Source organism: Oryza glaberrima, chromosome 6 (assembly GCF_000147395.1).
Source record: "Oryza glaberrima chromosome 6, OglaRS2, whole genome shotgun sequence".
In the NCBI taxonomy this organism is placed as follows: domain Eukaryota; kingdom Viridiplantae; phylum Streptophyta; class Magnoliopsida; order Poales; family Poaceae; genus Oryza; species Oryza glaberrima.
Window position 1 is genome coordinate 23079616 of NC_068331.1, and position 17378 is coordinate 23096993.

General features: G+C 43.9%; 2 protein-coding genes across 2 annotated transcripts; one reads left to right on the top strand and one right to left on the bottom strand.

Annotated features, from left to right (window-relative positions):
- Window positions 1-944: 944 nt before the first annotated feature.
- Window positions 945-6023, bottom strand: LOC127776669 (uncharacterized). The gene is made up of 14 exons (XM_052303176.1): window positions 5519-6023; window positions 4960-5041; window positions 4751-4854; window positions 4397-4523; window positions 4218-4312; window positions 3848-3971; window positions 3194-3274; window positions 2997-3095; window positions 2714-2899; window positions 2549-2636; window positions 2389-2459; window positions 2250-2318; window positions 1852-1995; window positions 945-1601 (listed from the first exon to the last, which is right to left on the bottom strand). Exons 1-14 carry the CDS (start codon window positions 5557-5559, stop codon window positions 1404-1406), a joined length of 1509 nt encoding a protein of 502 aa, XP_052159136.1. The 5' UTR covers window positions 5560-6023; the 3' UTR covers window positions 945-1403.
- Window positions 6024-12554: 6531 nt separating this feature from the next.
- Window positions 12555-17310, top strand: LOC127776667 (uncharacterized). Its single transcript, XM_052303174.1, has 8 exons — window positions 12555-13228; window positions 14422-14586; window positions 15280-15369; window positions 15451-15549; window positions 15848-15952; window positions 16050-16190; window positions 16275-16562; window positions 16802-17310. Exons 1-8 carry the CDS (start codon window positions 12614-12616, stop codon window positions 17090-17092), a joined length of 1794 nt encoding a protein of 597 aa, XP_052159134.1. The 5' UTR covers window positions 12555-12613; the 3' UTR covers window positions 17093-17310.
- The last annotated feature ends 68 nt before the right edge of the window (window positions 17311-17378 follow it).

Genomic DNA, 17378 nt, shown 5'->3' on the forward strand with positions numbered 1-17378 from the left:
TGTAAGAAAAAACAACTAAGTTGATAACTAATTTTTAAAAATGGGTTTTTCAGCTTCTGGCTTTTAAATCATTTTTTGAATTTTACAACTACAGTTTCTTAAAATTTAGACCAAAAGCTAAACGGTTTGGGGAGCTTCTAATTCTGGAAGAAGTTGCAGCAGCTAGAAGCTCCCCCAACAGGCCCTTAGATACTCATAAGAATTTAGAGAAGCTGGTAAACTTAGTTTTTAGTTCTTAGTTTATTTTCCGGATTTTATAATTATAATTTTTTAGAATTTTGGTGAAAATTTAAATTATTTATGAGTGGCAGTTGTAACTAATAGAAGAATCTTCCACTGGCAGAAGTTTTACAAATAGGCCCTGAGAATGAGATGACGCCACGCCGCTGGTCTCGCTGGGACGCTTGTCTCGCTATCGCTGACTTTGCTTTCTTTTTCTTTGCGTTTTCCTTTGTCACGATTCAGATTTTCTCGGGAATACCTTCGCGATGTGCACGAATGCGAGCTCCTCGACGTGTCAAATCCTTGCTTTATTTATGGTTTCTTATAGAGGCCGGGTTTAGTTACAAACTTTTTCTTTAAACTTTTAACTTTTTTATCACATTAAAATTTTTCTACACACACAAACTTTCAGCTTTTTTGTCACATCGTTTCATTTTCAACGAAACTTCTAATTTTGGCATGAACTAAACACACCCTATAGAAGAAAGGTTACTCATGGATTTTTCTTTCCGCCTTTGTTGAATCTTATTATTATTATTATTATTATTATTATTATTATTATTATTATTATTATTATTACTCACTTCAAGTTCATGCCACCAGATGGCCTCTCAAGCTCTGTATGATCCAAAGCTGCAGCAGGCATTAAACCGTGCAAGTCACATGAACAAGGTCAGATTAAATTCCAGACAAATTGAACATTTTCAAGGGACTCAGAACTCAGATGAAACTTCTCTACTTCAAATGGTCATGCAACTGACATGCTCATTTCACACTTTTACACTGTGGGCACAGTAATGAGAGCGCTCCACTGTTCCAACACCACAGCGAAAAAACGTTCTCATGTCAATTGTCAATACAGTTCCAACTCAAAAGCCTACCCAGATCTTAGAAACAATGCACCAGGCTACTAGAACTACTACCCCAAAGACCAGGGGTGGTCACACGCTAAAATTATAGTACATGCCTTCAGATTTACATAATCAAACGTGGAAAATGATAAGGTACAAAATGGCAATTACAAGGATTGCCTGATAGGCTTAGTTGAGCAGTAAGTGATGTTTTCAACCAATGTGTGTACAGTTGGCGCCAAGAGTCAGAATCAGGGGTGCATTTTCTGTCCTTCGTGTCATCCGTGTTCCTAGCGGATATTTCCGTGTTAAGATGTGTATTCACAGTTGTTAAGATGACTTGGTTCTCTTGTGTTGAGCCTGGCCTTGGAGGCACAGCCTGAATCGCTGGGTTAGGCTCTCCCCCATCTCTTGCCTCTCCTGTTTGAGCCTCTTCCATAGAGATCGATTCTTCCTCTCCTTTGGTATAGCGAGCGGTTTCCTTCGTATCCGTCTCAGTGGTGTTGCCAAGGCCCGTAGCGTCATGCTCTACAGTTCCAGAACAAATGATGAGATTGAGATCTAATAGAAAATTTCCGTTGTTGTCAGGGACAAAGCAATGTCACTAGTTTGAGAGGTTCAGTAGGTAACAAACAAAATGACATATGCATTCACTTGAGGATCTATTTAAAAGATGTGTTAACAAAAATATCTAAGGTAAGTTACCCTATGAAAAAAAAAGGACAGTATGGTCATGCAATAGATGGACATCAAAAATGAGAAAAGAAAGAAGACATACCTTATGCTTATGACTAGGAATTTCAGGGCGCTCGCCTAGGGATGATCCATCACTCGCTGCCCCCAAGGAAGAACATCTTCCCCAGCTCTCTCGGTTTGAACTTGTGTATGAGCAGCACTCCTCATTTTGCCTGTGAGATTTATCCTACAAAAGGAAGTAATACTTTGTATCAGTGAGATAGCAAAACAGTTCTATGTAATATTCTGTACTCAGGGAACAATCAAATGTAGCAGAGCAACAAAATATGCTTTTGGTGTTTTGTAGGAACAACAAACATATGGTAATCCACATTAAGGGAACTATACCATATGTTGATGTAAAGATGTTTACAGAACACAGTGTTAAATTACAATGCAAAAAAAAACTATTTTATGCTTCAAAATCCTCATTTATTTTACCTCTAAATGAGACTCAGCAGTGTGAGTGTCCATCTCAGTGAGGTTATGATTTTCATCCAAAAGAAAATCCTGCATTCAGATGGAGATACTCAGCTAAGATCTCAAGTACTTGAGGCAAACCAACCACTGATGAACTTACCAAGTCATTATCTGTTTTAATAGACAACTGATTGACCCTCTCTGTCAGCAATTCAACCACTGATTTTGTAGCTAACAAAATGAAAAAGGAATTGACTTAGGGATCACAATGATAATTCATGATATCAATTTAATAACCTACTAAGGGAACTGACTCACACCATTTGTGAAGTTAGCTGCAGCTGCCGATGAACTGCCTGCATCAGGACCAGCAGCCCTTAGACCATTGATGATTTCATACAGTAAGCTCTGAAAAATACAAGCAAATTGGTTGGTAATTTCCTCAAAATTTCTGATAATATAGGCATTAAAAAAAGGATAATCACCTCATTTGTTCCAGCTCCAACCTTAAAAGCACCAAGGTTGTAGTACTTATCTAACTTATTTGAGCATACTGAAGGAAACTGAGGTGGGTGTAGAACATTATAGAAGAATATTGAAACAGAATCATAATAAAATTGAGGCCTGGGGGAATTGTGATCGCCATCAAATTTGATTAAGTTTTTGTCCCCCTGTAGACAAATACACCAAGAAAATGAGTTATAAATGTATTTAGCATGCATCCATTAACTGTTCAGCCTTTGTAAAGCAAGCAAGAGTTAGACTTACCGCATATGCCTGATGAATACGGTCCGTGTGATGGGGCTGAATAAACATGTCATTTGATGCATGTCCAAATAATGCAGGAATAAATGTCTTGGGGGCAAACTGTTGAAAAATAAGGAGACAGAAGAGGTAATTAGGCAAACACCAATGTTAGCTTTGATTTCCATTGAAACTGACAAGTGGTAATTTAGAAAACACACCTGAACAACATCAAGATCCATTATATCAAACTTAGCTCTTCTTTGAATTACACGGCGCATGTACTGCACAGCCATCTTAACCTGAACAATATAAATAATAGCAAACATTATATGATGCAAGTATTGCAACAGTCAGTGGGCAGTTAGGCACTTAACTTAGCAGACAATTAACATGAAACTAGCATCGCTAACTAGAACTTTAGATTATTCCTATACTTGATATATAACCAGAAAATACTAGAATTTTATTATATTATAGAACATGAACTGAAGTTTGGAAAACTTTTCTTACCTTTTATACATTACCTACCAGTTAGCTAGTGTCATGCACAGTTGCGCAACCAGAGTTGTAAAACATTTGAACTGCACAAAGCTCCCTAAAGACTACTATTTCTGGATGTAAACACATTATTTTCTAATTATAGATGCATGTTCTTTGTCATGCACACAGCACACAACAGTCAGCTGAAGCACAGTAACAAGGTGACAAGCGGTATAACCAAGCACCATAAACCACCGATTGCGGATTACCGCATAAGCTAAAGTTCATCAAAGCATGTGCCTATATCATACAAACTCCAGAAAGCGAATGGTTCCTTTATTCAGTTCATAGTAACAGTGAACAAGACTATTCTGCAAAAATGACAAGCATACCGTGAACTTAGGAACTCGGATTTTGTAAACATCTACAAGCTCCATCATTAAGTCATATAGGTTAGAGAAAGCACTGTCCAAAACCAGACCGGCAATTGAGGGGTCTTCTGCTCCATACAGTAGGCTGTCAAAAGTTTGGACAGAAGTTATGAAGAACTTACCAAAATTCAATACATAAATAGAAACTAAATATTTAAAATATTTTATGGACAGGGGTACTTCTAAGTAACAATTCAAATAATCAACAGGAATTATATATTATAAAGATTCTAGTGTATCCAAAGACTTAAAAAATAATGCATCATTAAGAGAAATAAAGTATTGGATAATTGGTCATAAACTGGGAAACACAAACGCTTTAACCAAATACCTTGTAACAGCACCCATTGATCGCCCCCAAAGGCCTATGCAAGAAACTTCCTTATTGTTTCGCAAAAAGGACACCGCGCATTTGAGATCCTGTTTCTGAGAGTGATTGTATTTTTATCAGATTAGTGCAATTGCAAAACAATAAGAGTGTGTTTTCAAAAAATTATGATGATTATGTACCTCATGCCAACCAAGGCTGACATACTCTCCACCTGATAGCCCTGACCCTGCAAAGTCAAGTGTAAAGAGGGTGATATTTGAAGGGAGAAGTATGACAGCTGCTTCATTTGCATCCGCTCTGCATCCACTGCATTGAGTTAAGAGAAAGAGCTTGTAAGGAATACGATAAGCACAAGAAGAAAACAAAATTAATGATTCATCTCAATAACTCAGAGACTGTAACTAACAGATAAATGACCGGTCTCCAAGAATTAGAGTGTAAACTACGATCAGAATGTTGGTCCCACCAAAAGATTGATCATATTAATATAAGAAATTGAGAACCTATAAGCATAATCCAACTATGATAAATACCTATTTCCATGGCAGTAGATCACACAAGGAAGGGCAGTATTGTCTGGGATGACAGCAGGAACATAGTGGCTGCATTTTAAGGTCTGGTCTCTTCCGTTCGTAAGCTGCCATATACAAGTAACAGAATAAGGCTAATATATAGTAAAAGGGTGATTTTTTCTTCAACAAATGAAAGAGAAAGAAGGCCTTAAAAAGCTCCCCTTACTTGCCTCCAAATCTATTCGTTTGTACTTTCTTCCCGCAAGAGTAAACTCCGGTTCCCACAGATACTGATCTGGATTGTACTCTGCACTGCAAATGCATAGCCAATTAACTGCCTCATACCATAAAGATAAAAAGCATCAGTTGACTATCAACATTTTGTGGGGTTCCGAGTTCCAACTTCATTATTAGACATTAGTGCATCTTAAAGAAAACAAGTAAAGTTATCTTTAGGAAAAAGAGTACTGTGGAATGAATGTTGATGTGCTAACTAAATGCATAAGCCCCCTTTGCGGCACATGCGACTACAACACTCCGCTAATTGTTCGACAAGCTAGTACAGTAATTTCAACAGCAGGTATTAATAAATAACAGCCTCAAACTCCTACTTTTGGATATTTCAAGTACTGAGCTTTTCAATGCTTGAAGTGGTAAGATTAATACTCAACCACGGCTTAGGAAGCATGACCGTCTAAATCACAGAACCGAGCTAATACAGCGAAACATGATAGTCTACAGCACGAGGCATCATTTCAGTGGGAAAAAAAATATTTACAGTGCAATTACCGCGGCGGACGGATGACAAAATTTACGAACTGCTCGATCATCGCGCCGCCGGAAGCTCCCCGACGAAGACGCAGCCGCGTAGGATGCTCGCGGCGCTCATGTACCAGGCGCAGCCACAAAGCCCCAACCTCCTCCTATCCCCCTCAGCTTCCCCCGCCAACCAGCCTAACCCAACCCAACCCCAACCCAAGGCCAAATCGACTCAACCCCCCACCAAATTCCCACCAAACACCCTCAGATCCGCGCCCGCGGCGTCCCGGCGGCGAAACAGGCAGCTGCTCTCGCGGGAGCCGCGTCGAGCACCGCCGGATCCGGCGAGGTTTCGGGCGACCCGGAGCTCGGAATGCTCGCCGCGAGCCGGCGGATTCCGGCGGGGGCGAGGGCCGCGGCGCCCGCCGGCGGCAGCGGGACGAGGGGCGCGGCGGCGGTGGGGCCTCGCGGTGGCCGCGGGGATCGAGGCGAGGGGGGAGGTGGAGGAGGAGGGGTGTGGAAATGAGAACGTTAATGAGGCGGATGAGATGTGTAATAAGGGGAATAAAATCGGTTTTATGGGGGGGATTTTTTTCGATTTTGTTTGCTTTGCGTTTTTGTAGTTTAGTCCTCGGAATGTTTTTTATTTTGTGGACTGTGCACAAATGGATCCTTGGGAGTTGGGGACGTGGTTTACCAGGGTAGGAGTACTCAGGCCCTGTTTGGAAGATTAGCCCAGGGCTAATTTTAAGAGCTAATGTTTAGTTATGAATTGGTAGGCTAAACATTAGTTTAGGGTGGTATGTTTGGATCCATGGGCTAATTCAAGGCTAAAAGGTGGAGAGAGAGTAGAAAGAGAGGAGAGAGAAGGAGAGAGAGAGAGCTGTTTTTTTATGGTCCCCACACAAAATTAGCTCCATTAGCGCCCCATTAGCACCCCTTGGAGGGGCTAATGTTTTGAGGGAGGCTAATTCACATTAGCTCAAAATTAATCCACCTGTTTGGATCCTTGAGGGCTAATTTGAGGCTATAAGGTGAGGGCTAAACATTAGCCCATGGAACCAAACAGGGCCTTAGGCACGGGTGACGGTTGCAAGGGTTTTGAAAACCATGGTGTTTTATGTATCCGTATGCTTTTGTATTGTATCGTGGGATTTGTTGTGGCGTGTGAATCTCATATGGTTGGACATAATGTGGTTTTATTTATGATGATTTCTAGTTGATAACATCGTATAGTTCGTCATCTAACATAGGCCATCATTTAATCTAAGTTACCGAATACTTCACATATGTGACGGTTGTGTGGGTTTTGAAATCGTGGTGTTTTATGCATTTGAATGCCTTCGCATTATATCGTGGGATCGTAAATGTTTGTGTGACTTGTAAATCTCATATGACGGGACATTGTATGGTTTTGTTTATAATGATTTTTGGCATATAACATGACTTATAGTTCGTCATCAATGTAATCATTGTCTTAGTTGCCCAACAAATACTTCTACCCGTATGTTGAAAGGCCTTTTTTAAAGATATGTTGAAAGGCTTAAAGCATATAAACATAATATAAACATTCTTACTAGGCATGACGAAGCATTTTAAAAGAAACACGTATGATATCGTTCACATATTTTTGAAGACATATGACTCGTAAAGTTATGATATCCAGCTGTAAGCTAATTTATAAAATATTGCTTGACATGACTGTACTATGATAACATAATTATATTAAAAGAAGTCGAAGCCTTAACTTATATATATTTTATTTTTCTTGATAATGAAATAAATCCTGGTGTTTGTCTCGATACATAATTTATGAAGTTAACAAAGTGTGCTGCTAAAATTATGACGATCCACATAACCTTTGCTGAGAAAAACTGGAGATATGAACTTCAAACCAAGGCAGTGAGATATGAACTTCAAAATCAAATGTTAGGCGCTGACCTTTTGAGAAGGAGCTGTTTGAAAAAACTCACATCTACCCAGGGCTATACCAGCGAAATTCTGAATCAAGAGAGGGACAGCTCGGTATATCCACCAGGCCGCCAAAAAAATGAAAAAGAAAAAGATGTGTGCGAAACCTGAAAGCCCCGAATATTCACCCGCCACGTGGGCCCCACATCGAAAGGCAGCGCCTCGTACCACCACCGCTGCTGCTGCTAGCCTGTCCATCTCACCGGAGATGCTCTCCGTGGGGCCCGCATGTCATCGACCACAATACGGGGGCCAGTTTGGTCATTTCCGGTGGCGACGTGATTATTGTTTTGGACTTTGGACTTTTCTTCTTCGGTGGACGACTCGTCAGGGTTTTTTGGCCGCGCACCGGACAAAGCCGCAGTAAAGGAGGCGGTCCATTGTGAGTGTGAGGCCCTGGTTACTTGCCACATAAAAATTTTACATCGTATCACAATGAATATTTGAACATCTCTATGAAGTATTAAATATAGACTAAAAATAACTAATTGTATATATTATGACTAATTTGCGAGACGAATCTTTTATGTCTAATTGCTCCATAATTTGATAATATGGTGTTACAGTAAATATTTGCTAATAATAGATTAATTATGCTTAATAAATTCGTTTTGCTGTTTACTGACAGATTATGTAATTAGTTTTTTTATCAGTGTCCAAACATCTTATGTGACACCCTATATAATACCCAATATGACATGTTAAAACTTTACATCTGGATCTATAAACACACACCTTGAGTGTGTGTGAGCTTGACTGTTTTTTTTGAGAGCCTGACTGTTGAGTTTAGTAGACAGTAGCATGTTAGGAAACGATAGGCGAACAAACGATAAAGAACAATAGATCAATCACAGAAGACACGAGATTTAACGTGGAAAACTCTCCCAACACAGGAGAGAAGAAAACCACGGGCGCCAGCCAGCAAAATATCTTCACTATATCTGAGGTGAGGTTACATCGCCGCATGGCGGCTTACAAGATGTATATATATGGTGGAACCCTAAAAGAAATGACGATCGGCAAAAACTGGCCTTTATTAAATGCAAATAAATTTGGATCAGAACTCAACGAACCCGTCGTCGTCGTCGTCCTCGTCCGTCGGCTTGATCAGGCCACCAACTGCTGCTCCTGCTCCTGAGTGACATGGCCATTCGTCGAAAGAAAAACAGGTCCAGTTTGTTAATGCCAATTTGATGGGGTTGGATGAGACGTCTGATCACAGCAAAGACGTGTTTGGGAAGTAATGGGGGTGATTAGGGCCCCATTTGAAAGGGAAGGTTTGGGAAATTTTTATGTGTCGTGCGAAAAATTTTATTTCTATTTTTTTTAAGAAAAGAGAAGGAAGAAATGAGAAAAGAAGAGATGAATACCCATTTTTTTCTCCTCACTTACATGTGGGGCCCACTGTATGCCCCATCAGCGAAACCGGAGGAAAATTAGGTTGATACTGCTCGGAACTTTTTTTTTTTGCACGATTTGTGATAGTTAATGGGTAGAGATTTTTGGTATTGTGGATTAGGGACCTCAGACAGACTCCACGTAAGGTTAAGGGAATTTACTCCACGTAAGTTGGAAGGCCTCTTGGGCCTTGGTCCAACTAAATTGTTTGATGGAACGCATTGGTTGAAATAGCAGAAAAACAAATGGAAAAAGCACACTGAAGATCTCTCAACTTGTCATTGAGTTACAAAATCGTCTTTGAACCGCAAAACCGGATATAACGCATCCCCCAACTTACAAAACCAGTACAAACTAGTTCATTTAGCGTGGGGCCCACGTGGACCTCACATGTCAAGGTGGCCACGTCATCACTCTATGTTTCCCCTCTTCTCTCCCTTCCTTCTCTCTCGCTCTTCTCTAGGAAAGAGAAGACGAGGGCGGCGTCGGCGGCCAGCTCACGTCCTGGCGGAACCACGGGTATTGTAAATTACATAATACGTTTATCACGTTACTACTTCTAGTAATGAATCAAGGTTTCTATGTTTTCCTTTGCACTATCCGAATGATAGCTTTACCCATTTTTCTATATTTTCTAATCCTCTATTTCACACCTACAATCCTATCATATTATTGTTTTTTTTTCATGTTCCTATGCTTTTCCTATCCCGTATTTCGAATAAGCCCCTCATCTCCAACAACATTGGCAAATGACTCTCCTAACAAAATTTTAGCCAATGCATAGCAAAAAACTCCCTCTAACAGCCTTGCTACTTGGACTGCCAACCTATATAGCTGGCCAAATGAGCACCTCAACTGGCCAAAATGGTGGGCCCACTGTGGGTCCACCTTCATCTCTTTCTTCGCTTCCCTCTCCTCTCTGCCGATGGTCGAAGTCGTTCGCCCTCCTCACGTCCGCGTGCCCTCCCCTTGCTAGCTCTGGCTCTAGCTCTTTCATCACGGCTAGCGCCATGTCTAGCGGTTAGCTCCCACGAAGGTCGATCCCACGCTAGCACCAATGGCCAGCTCCTACGGAGGTCTATCTGATGGCACGGTGAAGGTCAAGATTGAGACGCGACCGTGTGGGGAGATTCGACTCCTTGACTACCTGTCGTCCTCCTCCTTCGTATCCAGTTCCTGTGGTCGCCCACTCAAGGTGGCCGGCGGCGGCACCAATGGCGGAGGAAGGCGCACAATGAGGCGGCGGAGGGGGAGGGTATGACAGTGAGGGAGGAGCGAGGGATGAAGGGAGGCTCGGTGGTGCATGGTTATCGAAGAGGACGAGGATGGCGAGGAGTGGATCCGATGTCACGCGCAAGAGCCGCCTCGCGTGCACACAGATCCACCGTCGAGGAGGGCCACCATGCGCTCATCACCTCCTCAAATGTGCGAGGGCATGTCGTCGTTGCCCAAGTGTTGTTGCCACAGCTGCCACCCGGCTTCTTCCCCTCTCGCCACCTGCAACCGCCGTCGATGGCTTCTCTCCCTCTCGTCTCCTGTGGTCGACATCGCCGGCTTCTTCATTATAGCTGTCAAACACGTTTGGATTCCCAAGTGCGGGATCCTAGCGAACCCACCCACTTAGGTAGTGTTTGGTTGTAAGGATGGGATGGGATGGGATGGGATGAACCCACTTTTAGGGGTGTTTGGTTGAGAGGTGAGTGGGACGGGATGGTCCCTGGATAGGAATATTCCTCTCAGATCCGGGATGAAACGGTCCGCCAAAATCGGTCGGACCAATCCATCCCACTTCGACGGAGCCCACGGCGTCAGCTCCCGGGGCCTCCCGCTCGGCTCCGCCGCAGAGCCGCCGCCTCATCCGCGTCGACCTCCGCCTCCGCGACCGACCGTCACCTCGTCCGCGACCGCCTCCGCGACCGACCGTCGCCGCTCGTTGTCAGCTCCCACAGCCTCCCGCTCAGCTCCGCCGCGGCACCGCCTCGGCCGCCCGTCCCTCCCCTGGCACCGCTCCCTCCCCCGGCGCCGCTCCGTCCTCCTCCGCCTGCTCCCTCCACCTCACCTCGCCTCCACGACCGGCCGCCGCCTCGTCTGCGACTGACCGCCGTCGCTCATCCGCGTTCACCTCCGCGACCGGCCGTCGCCTTGTCCGCGACCGGCCGCCGTTGCTCGTCCGCACCTCGTCGCCTCCGGGACCGGCCGCCGCTCGTCTGCGCCTCGCCTCGCCTCTCCTCGCCTCCACGACCAGTCGCCACCTCGTCCGCGGCCGACCGCCGCCACTCGTCCGCACCTCGCCTCACCTCGCCTCCGCGACCGGCCGCCGCCTCGTCCGCAACCGGCCGCCGCCGCTCGTCCGCGCCCGCCTCCGCCTCTCCTCTGCTCGCGCCGACAAGCTCCTCCGTCCCCATTCTCATCACTCTCTCCAACCTAGCCGCTGGGAGCAGACGGACCTAACTGTCCGTGAAACATTATCCATCCCATCCCATCTCAATCCTTTCTATCAAACAAAAAACTATAACCATCCCATACCACAAACCAAACACACAACTGGAACCATCCCATCCTAAAAAACTGGGATTGGTCTAACCCATCCCACTTGGTCCCCAAACCAAACACACCCGTAGAAGATCAAGTGGCTATGCATTTTCTACTCCGTACAACTATTGCCTAGAGCCCGAACCAGAAAAATACCGCGGCCATGCGCAAACTCATCTGAATTCTTCGCACCGCAACCCCATCCCCCCACATCATTGGGTGGAGCTCCTTTTTCTACCCTTCAAATTTCAAACTTCCCCGCTAGTTTTTTGCAGCCCATCCGTTTCCCACCGAAGCAATACGACCGGTCTGCCTGCCCACCTTGTCGGCGGCGCGGCGGAGTACACGATGACACCGGCGAGGAGGCCCAACGCCGGCGAGTCGGCGACGGAGACCGCCACGCGCACGTACGCCTCGCGATCGTGACGGCTCTCCTCCTTTGGCCTGTCGCGTCACGGGCGAGCGGCGAGACGAGACGAGACACGAGACACAGTAGTTCCCCTGTCACGTGGCCGCGTTTGGCCACCTCCTGTACCTGCACGCGTATTATACTGTACCAACCGAACCTGTCAAAGACGCAAACAAAATTCAGAATGATCATTCATGATTTCGATATAATACTCCTCCACATTATTAGCAGCAGCTCCAATTTCAAACTCGTCACTGTAATTCTAGTAAATGCTCTTGGGCTGTGTTTAGATCCAAAGTTTACATCCAAACTTTCCTTTTCCATCACATCACCCTATCATACACACAACTTTTCAGTCACATCATTTTTAATTTCAACCAAAATCTAAACTTTGCGCAGAACTAAACACAGCCTTGGACCCGTTGCCAAATTGTAAATTCAAAATTGTGTCAGCTCAACGTGTCAGGCGTCGAATCTCTTAAATTCCCCTCAAAACCTGGCGCACTTTTTTTTAAATTCAAAATTTCCCCAATCCGCCCACCGTTTCAACCCACGACACCCGCCTGACTCTTACCCGCCTCCATCGGCCTCACCTACAGGTGGGCCCGGGTTTAAAGTCGAACGAATTTAACTGTTACTACTACTAATGGTAGTATACTAATTCAAAACGAATTAATTAATTTGGTTTTAATTAATTTTGTTCGGTCCACTCGAAGAAGGTTTTAGTTGCCATCGCCATTTCCGTCTCTTATCCGGTGGAGAGGTGAGGGGATTAGTGCAACCCTAGCTGCTCTCTGCTCCGGTCGCCGGCGGCGATGGCGGCGGCGGCGGTGGGGGCGTACCGGTCGGCGGGGAGGAGGAGGGACGCCTTCGCGGCGGCGGCGGAGGACGCCGGCTCCGCCACCACGCGCGGGCGGGCCGCGGCCGCCGGGGGAAGCGGCGGGCTGCTCCGGCGGTCGAGGAGCCTGAGTAGGTTCCCGCCGCCGTCGCCCTCCCCGGAGGACGCGGCCACGCCCTCCTCGAGGTTCGTCAACAAGGTCAGGGGCGGCGGCCGGGGCGGAGCGGGGTTGCCGCCGGAGATCAGCCTCGATGACCTCGCCGACGAGTTCTTCCGGGCCAGGGCGGAGTCCGAGGACGACGACGACGAGGAGGAGGCGGTGGTGGTCGTGCGCGGGGAGGAGTCGCGTGGGCGGCTCAGGTTCCCGGCGCCAGCGGAGAAGGGCGGCGGTCGGCGGAGCTCCACCGCGCGGTACGCCAGGGAGACGGAGTCGTCGCGGCAGCGCGGGAGGTCGGTGTCGCGGCCGCCGGCCGAGAGGCGAGGCGGAGCCACCGCTGTCGCCAATGGCGGGGCTGCTGCCGCGGGGCGGCAGCGGTATGCATCCGTCGACCGGCGCGCTTCGATGGATCGGCACCGATGGTGTGATTCGGATGTAAGTGTGACCAGCATTTCACAATTTAACTCGCAATTTTTAGTTGTAATAATAATAATAGTGGTGTTCGGTTTTGTATAGGAGTTGATTGCATTATGCCGAGTTAATTTCATTGGGATTAGCGGATTGCGTGTGATATGCTTTGGATTTGCTGTTATATATTGTCATAAATTTTTTAGTTAGTCGTATCAGGCATTTTAGAAATAAATTTGTATTAGCAATGAATGCAAAATATCGCTACGATTCTATTTAACGATATTAGACTTGTTTAATTGTTCATTGTGCTATGTTTAAAATCTGTTTGGAAATTTGATACATGCTTCATGCCTGGAATTCATGTACCTCTACTGGTTGCTAAGTTTATATGGTATTATTCATGCTTGTTCATGAAACGTGAATTAGTTCAATTTATGGATGTGTTGAGTTGAGATTATAAGAATAATAAAATCAAGCAACTAGGTAATACAACAAAAATATACACAATGCTTTCATATGTTTTTGTATGACACGTATCTGTTCAGTTTGTTGGTCCTGGATGATGTTTGTTATCTATGCGATATTTGCTTGACTGTATAAAAATGTGTTAGATCACTTGTTTCTTGCTACACACACCATAGTAGACTGCCGTAATCGACAAGAGGATCTTATATCGCATTGTCTGTGATGGGGTAGTATTCTTGCCCTCAAAAGCACAAATGGACCTGCTTTTCTGCTTTTCAACTGGAACATTGATCTTGATGACCATAGGTAGTTTTACCTCATCAGCTTGCATTCAATAGCTATCATATTTGATTATTTGTTTATTCAATAATAACTATCATAAATGTAATGCTATCTATAGCTTCAACACATCATGATTTTACCCAACAGTATGGGAGTGCTTGGATGCATAAATAGATGATTGTAATTGTTCACTTATATATAATGTTAGCCAATGTACCATTTAATATTTATGGTACCACATTATCTTTAATCTTCATCAGAAAATTAGGTGAACTATTTCCTTATTTTTGCTTTGCAGTGGTCTGTGAATCCCACTAGTACCTTTGTTTTTAAGGTTTGGCATCCTAGATTTCGTATTTCCTTTTGTTTGCTATCGTGTAACTTATATGCCTTCACTTCATTGCTACTAGTTGTCTAGTATGTGCAATTCTACTTCTGTTTAAATCTGTGCTTTATGTTTATGACTGCAGAATGATATGGACATTTCTCACCGGTATGGTTCTAGGGGAATAAATACCAAATCCAGCAATAATAGCCTGCAGAACTCATCATTCCATAAGACGGCTAAAGTAAATCAATCGTTGAGGAAGTCTACAAGTCAAAAAGATTTCTTACATTCACGAGACAGCAGCTCAGTGAGTACATCACATATTATTCTTTTGCCTGCTGCTATTGTGATGACTTAAGAAATTCTGCTTTCTAAGGATGCAGAAAATGGAATAGTTATTTGGGTGGTTCCCCTTGCATGTGAAAATAGCAATATAATTGTGACATGTTCCATGTGATGCAAACCATAGTGCATAATGTAGCTGTTTGTGCCACAGTGCAACCTGTTGCTTGGTGCTTAATGATATCTGGGACTGGGAGTGACTGCATTACTCACTTGCATCCCTGGGCCATCACCTCCCTTGCTGCCTTATATGCCCCAAACCGTAATTTGGTGAGCCCAGACCCTAAACCTATGCCTCCATAACTCCATTGCTAGAGCAGAGAACCACAGTGGCTTTAGCATGAATCATCAAGCCTCATCCAATTTGAAGTAATTTTCATTAAATCACAAGAAAGAGTTGACTGCTGTATATCATTAAACCTTTTGCCTTACCCTGTGCTTTAGTGCCGTCAGTTGCTTGGCCTGATCACGAGTTGTCAAGCCACATCTAATTCTAATTTTAAGTAATTTGATTAAAATCACAAGAAAGAGTTGAGTGCTGTACACCATTAAAATTTTTGCGCTATCTTGTGCCTTAGTGCCATCCATTGGTTCGTGCATAAAAGTTCTGGCTCTTCCATGTGTCATTGTGAGCTCATCTTAACCTTGATTTTTGCAGAGCCATTCTTCAATAACTGATGATGAATTTCGGGACTCTTTTCATAGCAGAAATCAGAAGGGGATTCGGGCAGTTTATACCCTTGAAAAGGTTGATCTCACTATATTCTTTTAAATTTTTAGAACTAGAATATATCAGATATCCCTTTTATATGCTTATGGCATTTGATAGGACCGCCTGAGTAATAATGAGGATGAAAATGCACTGTATGACGTGATGCGTAAAGAAGTCCGGCAAGCTGTTGATGAAATCAGGACTCAGCTTGAAAAGGTAACTTATGAGCAGCAAAAGTTCCTAATGACATTCACCGTATATTCCTTTGATTAGTTTCCTTGGTCTGTGATAATTTTCTCTTGGTGCCTATGTTCAGAACTAAACCTTTTAGAAAAAAGTTATAGCACTTAAAATGTTAATATCCTGTGCACAATGCACAGTTGTAAGCTATTTTTTCTAGTTCATTATTTTGACTCTAAAATAGTTGACTTTTGAAATCCTTTGCCATGTTTTGACATAGATTGTAAATGACAGTATGATTACATGCATCTTGCCTTCGATTGCATTTCTCTAGGTCGTGACAAAATCTGAACCTTCAGAAAAAGCAACAAGCGCTGATGCACAACCAACTCAGGTTATTAATGAGCTCCGCAGGAGTTACACTAGCAAGTTGGAAGAGGTAATATTCAGTAGATGAGTGTTTTTTTCTTGTTCTCTTTTAAGGAATCATATTTCTATTTAATATGCTTTATTGCTTTATCCAATGTATTTTTCAGTCAGAGATGCGGAAACAGGAATTGTTAGCTCAATTGGCAGCGGAAGAACAACGTGGGCATGAACTCACAAAAATAGTCAAGGAATTGCTACCTACTCCTAAGAAGAATATGAATTCGGAAAGGCAACCACGATATAGAAGAGTAAGTTTTCTTCACTGTATTGCTACTTCTTCCTTTGTTATTGAGAATCTGCGAATTCAGACTTTATGTATATATATATTCCAGAGAAGCAATGATAGAGCCAGGGTGTCAAGACGTCTTACTGAAGAGGCTGAGCAATACTTCGAAGATTTCCTGTCAAATGTTGAAGATACTGATTTTTCATCTTTTGATGGAGAAAGAAGTGATACAAGTTCAAGCAGAAGAGATGTGGTACAAAACACCAAGATCGAAACTCCAATAGCGCTTCCAAAAGTTGCTTCACCCGTCGAGGCAGACGGGGTTGTCCTTCCCTGGCTGCAATGGGAAACAAGCAACGACCTTCAAACCTCTCCATGCAAACCAAAGATACAGGTGACGATAACCATCTCTGTTCTCTCTATGCTAAGTTGTGCTTGTTGTACTTATTTGTATGTCGTTATTGATATTCTGCGAAATTGTTTAACAACACATTTTTAACTGCAGTAAGTAGAATGCCAATATTTTGAGAAAAAAATGCTCTCTGTTATGTGTTTTCTACATATAACATCTTTGTTAGTAATTGTTATCAACATACCATCGCATTGTGGTGCCTGATTAACTGACCATTTCAGGGAGCAAGTACCGCATGCAGCACCAGCAGTCGCACTATGAGCAGCCGCGGGAGTTGGAGTCCTGGAGATCATGATAGCGCAGCTGGCTCCAAGGATACACTTCTGACAAGGTTCGAGGAGGCTGCGTCTCGCCGAAGCAGCTGCCCCGATAACACTCAAAGATCGTCATTTCACATCGATGACTACATGCATTTGCGGAGGAGCCACGATCTTCTCTTGGAGCGATGGAGGCAAAAAGAAAGAATTGGCGACGGTGGCCTTATCCTGTGCAGTAGATCATCAATAATGTAGGTTATGGCCCATGGTTCATATGTAGAAGCAGATGATTAGCATATCAAAAACAATGTAGCCATTATTCATCTGTGTGCTTACCCATTAGGTTGTTGGTTGTGATGAGCTAAGGCCAAAAGTGTGTACATTTGCAAACTTGACATAATTACTTCATGGACCTGTGGTGCTTAGCTATATTCTAAATTTGTATAGACGTTTGCTTTTAACTTAGTCCTAAATTTGTTTACCAACCTCAGCCATAAAGATATACGAAATCCTTTCCCTTTGCTTGGACTGAGCCATGAGG

Coding starts and splice junctions, on each gene's coding strand:
- LOC127776669 (XM_052303176.1), bottom strand. CDS start 5,559: ATGATCGAGCAGTTCGTAAATTTTGTCATCCGTCCGCCGCG. Junction 3,972..4,217: donor TCAATGGGTGCTGTTACAAG/GTATTTGGTTAA, acceptor AACTTTTGACAG/CCTACTGTATGGAGCAGAAG. Junction 1,996..2,249: donor CTGCTGAGTCTCATTTAGAG/GTAAAATAAATG, acceptor TTCCTTTTGTAG/GATAAATCTCACAGGCAAAA.
- LOC127776667 (XM_052303174.1), top strand. CDS start 12,614: ATGGCGGCGGCGGCGGTGGGGGCGTACCGGTCGGCGGGGAGGAGGAGG. Junction 14,587..15,279: donor ATTCACGAGACAGCAGCTCA/GTGAGTACATCA, acceptor TGATTTTTGCAG/AGCCATTCTTCAATAACTGA. Junction 16,563..16,801: donor CATGCAAACCAAAGATACAG/GTGACGATAACC, acceptor TGACCATTTCAG/GGAGCAAGTACCGCATGCAG.